The sequence below is a fragment of the Sinocyclocheilus rhinocerous genome, unplaced genomic scaffold, assembly GCF_001515625.1.
Source record: "Sinocyclocheilus rhinocerous isolate Xijiao unplaced genomic scaffold, SAMN03320098_v1.1 scaffold25, whole genome shotgun sequence".
Classification (NCBI taxonomy): domain Eukaryota; kingdom Metazoa; phylum Chordata; class Actinopteri; order Cypriniformes; family Cyprinidae; genus Sinocyclocheilus; species Sinocyclocheilus rhinocerous.
Window position 1 is genome coordinate 433,022 of NW_015647048.1, and position 7,910 is coordinate 440,931.

General features: G+C 34.8%; 1 protein-coding gene across 1 annotated transcript in view; it reads right to left on the reverse strand.

The window, feature by feature from the left end:
- Positions 1–169: 169 nt before the first annotated feature.
- The window catches only part of LOC107708595 (zinc finger protein 521-like), a 77,904-nt gene continuing 70,163 nt past the window's right edge, over positions 170–7,910 (reverse strand). Inside the window, exon 7 of the mRNA XM_016512861.1 lies at positions 170–469. Within this exon, the coding sequence (XP_016368347.1) occupies positions 345–469 (125 nt within the window). The 3' untranslated portion in view covers positions 170–344. The remainder of the gene's footprint in view (positions 470–7,910) is intronic.

A 7,910-nucleotide genomic window follows, 5' to 3' on the forward strand; every position in this document is an offset into this window, starting at 1 on the left:
TTAGATTTACATCTGTTTTAAATAAATCAAGAACTTTATGCTTGCTGGCAGACATATATCATTATATTGTATAATATTATATAATTAAGTGCCTGATTTCAACGAGCTTTCCTTTGTGTCGCATCACAATGTTACAGCTGATTTTCAAACTGTCCCAGTGATGCTTTGCCTTTTTGTTTTGTTCATGCTTCACTGGCTGATCTGACAGAGGTATTTTTTGCTTAAACACACCCTATTTACAACCGTATTTCTTCCCCATGATTTATTTGCTCTGCGACGCATAAGGTCATGATGGGGTTATTTGGCTGATCATGTGATCTCAGCATGGCATGCTCATTCTCAGTTCATCTCACCTGAAGCTCGGTCTGGAAGAAGAACTTCAGCGGGCATTGTGAGCAGTCGTAGATCTTGTCCTCTTGCCCGTGTGCGGTGAAGATGTGCTGCTGCAGTTTACAGGCCTGCACGAAAACTGCAACGAGACACAACACGTGTTAAAGTCACATCTTTCCATACGCACTACCAGTTTTGCATCGTAAAGCTTTTTGACACACAGGCCTGTGCTTAATTTCTTGAAATTAGTACTGTAGACAAATGTAAGTCTTGCCTGTGCACGAAAAAATTGTTAATGTTTTTAAAAGAATCTCTTTTGCTCACCAAGGATGCATTTACTTGATCAAAAATACAGTAAAAATATTAATATTGTGAAATGTTATTATAATTTAAAATAAATGTTGTCTATCTGACTGAGATGCAAAGTCTTCATTGTCACATGATCCTTCAGAAATCATTCTAATATGCAGATTTGCTGCTCAAGAAACATTTCTGATTATTATCAATGTTGAAAACAGTTTCTGCATTTTATTTATTTAATTTTATTTTATTTTTTAATTTTTTTTGGAAACCATGATACTTTTTGTTTTCAGGATCCTTTGATAAATACAAAGTTCAAAAGCGTAGTATTTTTATTTGTATTTTTTGGTCATTTTTTATAAATGTCTTTACTGTCACTTTTCATCAATTTAATGTGTCCTTGATTAATAAAAGTATTCACCAAAAGAAAGAAAGAAAGAAAGAAAGAAAGAAATGACAGAGGTTGGGAACTTTGAAAAAAATCACAAATTCAAAAATTTGTTGTACACGATTGATCACTGCATAATTTCTATACTTCCGTGTTATTTCATAGTTTTACTGAGTTTACTATTATTCAAATATGTAGAAATCAGTTATAATAAATAAAGAGTGGGGGTTTCTTTTGACTGCTGTGTACACACAATAAAACTATGATATTCAAAACATGCTCTTTTGAAAAAGTAAAGTTATAAGAAATATAAACACCATGTCTGAAACTAAAATTAAATTTCTCTCCATTTCTCTCTCAAATCACTTTTCTTCATGGATCACATACAGTAGCAAACACTTAACCAGCATTTTACATTAGTGTTTATGGTAAAACACACACACACGAGGACGCAGAGGAAGTTCTCTCTGGTAATTATTTTCATAATATTCCTCAGTTCAAATGAGGAAAGACATATGTTCTGTTTTCCGAGCTCAATTTTTACAGTTTGGCAGCATATGAAAGAAGTATTGTCATGAATGAGTGAATCAAGATGCTGGGAAACCCGAATGTTTCCAGTCCTTCGCATCATGGGAGAACCAGTCCCACCTGCGCACAACTCTTTCGGTCAAAACACTCTGCAAATGTTGAGCTGGAAGTCTCCAGGGTTTGGCAGGCTCTGCTCTGTGTCTGAGTGGATAATGGTCAGCGGTCGGTGTTTTGAGTCATAGTGAACAGTGAGGAATAATGATGTGCTTTATTTAGAGCCACTGTAGGGACATAAACAAGCACAGGAACTGCAGTCCCTTCCTCATGCAAAAACACTGTCTCTATTAGTCAACAGTGCTAATTATATTGACATTATTAATATTCATGCAGACACTATTTATGCGTAGCCTGATTTCAGTCTCATATAATCTTTGAAATGGCACTTAAAACACATAGTGCGTCTGTGTGCCTTTAATTAAGCCAGAGAGCTGCTGAGTGTGTGTGTGTGTGTGTGCGTGTGTGTGTGTGGTGGATTTTGGATTTAGACCCAAATTTGATGTTCACTGCTACCAAGCAAGCTTTATTTGGGTCAATGAGAACCTGTGTCTTCTAATTCACATTAGAGGTCATACAGGTAAAATGATCTGGCCGTGCATCTGGGTTTGAGATCCTGCATATGAGCATAAATGAGCGATAATATATATATATATATATATATATATATAGAGAGAGAGAGAGAGAGAGAGAGAGAGACATGATTTTTTTAACCATGTAGAGAATGGTTACTAGTACAATGGTAGACTACAATTTCCATTATCTGTAAAACTTTACAATAACATTGTTTTTGTTAACATTAGTTAATCCATTAGTTAATCCAAAACTAACAATGAACAAGATCTGCATACAGCATTCAAATAACACTTCACAATAGGGCCCTAGTAGTTAACACTGGGTAATGCATTATCTAACATTAACTAGCATTAAGTAATACATTTGTTACAGTATTTATTAATCTTTGTTATATAAAAGTCAACTGTTCATTGTTAACCTCATGTTAGCTCAGGACCATGAAATAATATTAACAGATGCCAATTTTGATTTTAATAATGTATTAGTAAATGCTGACATGAACATTAACCAAGATTAATAAATGCTTTAGAGGTATTTTTTTTATTTTTAGTTCATGTTAACTAATGTTGTTAACTAATGTCAACAAATAGAACCTTATTTTAAAGCGTTAAGTTCGACATATACTGATGCATTTCTAAATATTGATAACTTAAATGGTTATCATTTGTTAATGCATCATTTAACATATGAACTAACAACTCCTCTTTACATTAATTTATCTTGGTTTATGCCTATTTATTCATTTACAAGTCTTAACATTCAAGGTGCATGTTAAGATTAATGTATTAGTTACCATTAAATAACAAAGAACAGCAAGTAACTTTATTAAAGTTACTTAAAAGCAATAAAGTGTTTTTCCTGAAACTCACTGTAACGCAGAAAACATCTGAACATCAGTTAATGTGTTTCTAATATTTGTGGGCTCCTTACTAACATGTTTTATTTTTTAATAAAGTATTTATGCACATTTGTGAACCTTATTATAAAGTGTGACCTATTTCAACATCATTTGATGTGTTACTAATGTTTGTAGGCTCCTAACTAACGTCATATAAGTGTTAAAGAGCATTCATTAAGGGCTATTGCTGGATCATATTGTAAACTGACAGCATTTCACACTTCTCCAACAACGTTTACAGAAGTTCTCATATTTAAGTATCATCAACTTCTGTGAAAATTTTCAGAGCATACAGGAAAAAACTCAAATCTATGGTTGTATACACATTTCTCATATCCGATATCTTCACAGCATCTCCAACACTGATTGCATTTTCTTTATAAAATATCTAGATTTTCTATCTTTGCCTCCAAACTGGGTTCCTCAACTCCAAGGTTGTTTAATAATGGGAAATCACACATTTAAATCACGCTCAAATCGAGCTATATTTGGATCACTAAAACAGATCCACCAATCAGAGGCAGAAGACGCTGTTACCACAGTACTGTTGAGGTCACTCCTGTTTCCATGGTAATGATTGGTGGGATTATGGGAACTGTAGTTCTTCACCATGCAGCAAACAGCAGTTGATGTTTTTATTATTGTTTTTTTTTTTTTTTTACACAAAATTGAAATTGCACTTACTAATGGCTTCAACAGACACATGGGCTAATATTTATACATGCAAAATTTTACATATTGCTAAATGTTTATTTATTACTAAAACTCAATTTCTCTATGGAGGCAATGAATGGGATTGTTACTTTACAGTACCTAACTGCACTGTTTGTCACGAGACAAAGCGTCCAATGTGAAAGCAAGAATAACAAATTAAGGACTTCAGTGTGTGTCCATGCAAAACAGATATTCAAGATGGCTTTTCAGTTTTCCCATTACATATTGCCAAAGACTTTCAGAAAATGCAGTGTGTTCAACAACAACAACAACAAGTTAATGTGAGTGTTTGGGGTTTTTGATCGATCGTTTGATGAATGTGTTACGACTGTTATGTAATGCTAATAAATATTCTGCACATTTTAAATAAAGTCCAGCAATAGTTCCTAAGAAATGCTCTTTTACAGTTGCATAACGTTAATAAACAGCCTACAAACTTAGTAATACACCAAGTAATGTAGAATATAAATAGGTCACACTTTACAGTAAGGATCACAAATGTGCAGAATGGGATTATGGGATGCTACTTATGCATGCTAATATTAGAGTGCGGCTCCATTGTTTTATTAAAAAAAAATAGATTTTCTAATGTACATGTGGATGACTCCAGCCATCCATGAGGATAATGAATGCACAGATCTTCTTTTTTCATTTATTCAAATACATTTATTTATAATGAGGCTTATTCATCATATTACTTGGTAAACTCAGTGTTAAGGAACCAATGAATGATTTGGTAAAAAAGTATAATCTAAAAAAAAAAAAAAAGGCTAATTTGAGCACATTTGACTTTTTAATTGTTATTATTTGGTATCACTTGTATTAAATGTATTGCACAATAAGTTATTTTTTGTATTGATGGTTACATATTCACAAACCCAGGGCCAGGCAGCATTATCGTGCACACAACTGAGTGTAAAACAGTTGTGTTTTGTTGTGTAAAGTGAGACAAAAGCTCATAAGAGTGTTTGTTCTGCGCTCGGCTTCCTCCAGGGTGAACGGAGCTACTTTCAGCTGCGGGCTGCCTGACTTCACATAGCTGTCAAATGCGTCCCATGAGAGCCACACTTCTGACATCTCCCCGCTGCCTCTGGATGGCTCCTCGACTCCTCTTTCACCTCCTTCCCTCCTCTTTCTCTCTCATCCTCCCTCGCTTTGCATGATCACGCTGCGTCTGTCCTTCCTTCATTCCTGCCTCCACTCTCTCCAGCTGCAGTCCCCAAACAAACGCTTCTATTAAAACTGCTCATCTTGAAATAATACATTAAAATTGTATATCATTTCAGATTTTCCGCTGGTGAAATGATCATTATTTGAGGCCACCATATTCTACTCAGTGAAGAGCATAAACGTTTCAGCTGAGTCTCAGACTGTTTTCACACTAGGTTTGATTGTTTCAGTTCCAACCCTGGTCCCAGGAGGTGTGTCTTATATTTTATATATTAAATACATTATATTTGACTCTGACCCATGCACATTTTTTTTCCCCCAGCCAAAACATATTTTAATATATGCCAAATATGTAACGCTCAATGAAATATATTTTTAATTTGAAAATATATTATTTTCAACCTTCATATACCAAAATATATTTCAAAATGTATTTCAGGGTCCAGAAAATACATTTCCCGTCTTACAGTCTAAATTTAGGCTAAATGAAAATGTGGATGGAATAGCCTACTAGAGAGCAAAACTAGATTTATAATGATTTAATAATATGTAATTTATTTTTATATATTGCATTTTTTTTTTTTTGGAACATGCTGATTTTTATTAAAATGTGTTATATGTGCACATGTATTATAAACAACAAAGAAGGTTTTTCTGACACATGTGAATGTATTTTCTTGGACAGAAATGTATGGATGGCAAAATATATTTTCAAATGCTTGAAAAAAATATGAATATTTTTTATTATATATTTTTTTTAAATATTCAAAAAATATATTTTGAAACATAATTTAGCAAACCTATTTTTATGCCATTTTATATATATATATATACATTTAAAAATATCTCTTTTTTTTTTTTGCCATATTTGGAACCACAATACATCAGTGTCATCAACATGAGCGCAAACAGCAGCTGATTACCCCTGTGTATAAATAACCACTCAAGAGGAGATTTTTGTTTTACTACCAAAACTCAACAAGCACAGAACGGTGTTTGCATCTGTCTGCTGCAAATACACTATAAGAGATGCAAAGAATGCGATCTGCTGTCTGAAGGCCGCTTCTGTGGAGAAAAGCAGCAATTAAAATACACTCACTGCTCTGTTTGCAGGGCATCAGTCGCACTTGCTGGCAGGGTGAGTTAGAAAGCACTCACACAATTGACCAAACCCCAGGCTACTGTTTTCAAGCAATCCAAGTTTAGAAAATAAATTTCACACACATTAAATGATCTAACTAGTGTGAAAACACCCCTAGATCAGTGTTGGGATGTTTGTGTGATGCATGTGTTGATATGTTTGTCATGATTTCTGCAGTGCGGATGCTGTCCTCACAGAGCTGCTTTCTTCTCTCTCTCTTTCTCTCTCTGCTGCATGATCAATATGAGTGCGGAAGGAGATGTGGGACCTGTCTGTCAGGCGCCAACACCATATAAAGCCAAAATGAAAAAAAAAAAGCCCTGTAGATCAAGTCAGTAAGAATGAGAGAAGCAGAGAAAGACAGAGAGAGAGACAAATGAAGCATGCTGTTGTGGCGGCAGTAGAGAAATACATCAAGATAAAGTGATTGTAAAAGATGCATCTTAAGGTTTAAAGTTATATGCTTGATGTAGCTCCCGAGTCAGGGCTTCGCAAACCTTCTTTTGAAACAAGAACACCCTGGATGGATTTTCTCCGTAGAAAAAAGCAAAAACCTTTTAATGCAGACCTACCAAAGGCTTAGAGGTTGTGAAGCAATGCTATAAATGACAGAAAACTGTTTGTCTGTAGAAACTGCAAATGTGATTTTACATTTTAAAATCATGTTAATTTGTTGAATTCCTACTGTAAATATATCAAAACGTAATTTTTGATTAGTAATATGCATTGCTAAGAACTTCATTTGGACAACTTTAAAGGCGATTTTCTCAGTATTTAGATTTTTTTTTTTTGCACCCTCAGATTCCAGATTTTCAAATAGTTGTATCTCGGCCAAATATTGTCCTATCCTAACAAACCATAAATCAATGGAAAGCTTATTTATTCAGCTTTCAGATGATGTATAAATCTCAATTTCAAAAAATTGACCCTTATGACTGGTTTTGTGCTCCAGGGTCACATATGTTCTTTTAAAGTACTCATATTTACATTTAAGGTACTAATACACACCCTTGAGGGGTAAACAAGGTACAAAGGTTCACCTTTTCAAAAGGTACCACCCCAGTGACAGCTTTCGTAGCTTTATTTCTGAGAGTGTATTTTGATTGTTTGAATACAGTTCCATCATAAACGTGCAGGTGTTTGTGAAAGCCCGACTTAAGCAACAGTTGAAAGAGTCTGAAATGAAGCTTTGCGCACTGAGCAGCAAACAGCCTCTGTGAGCTCTGGGATTTCATTATGCAGACAGTTAACCCTGCTGACACCAGAGATGAGACGCTTTCCTCTCAGGACGGGGTCTGATCCCACTCCCACCCTCCTTCACATCCAGAGACAGAGCAGATCATTAACAGCGACATCCACTAATACTGCATGCGCTCTGTCTGTCCTGCTCTTCTCACTCACTGTCACAATAACACACTACCAGTCAAAAGACTGAGGAAATCAGTGTCTGTGTGTGATCTTAAATGCATGGAGAAGATTGCATGGAGTGATCTTGATAAAGGAAAACCAGTATGTGAATTTGGTGTTTACAAAGTATCCCATGGTGCAGCTCATGAAAGAATATCCAGTGTGAGCAGAATCATACTTCCATTTGTGTTATTTCAAAGTTTTGATGATTTAAACATTCTAAAATGTGACCCTGGAGCACAAAACCAGTCATAAGGGTCACTTTTTTTGAAATTGAGATTTATACATCATCTGAAAGGTGAATAAATAAGCTTTCCATTGATGTGTGGTTTTTTTTAGGATAGGACAATATTTGGCTGAGATACAACTATTTGAAAATCTGGAATCTGAGGGTGCAAAAAAAA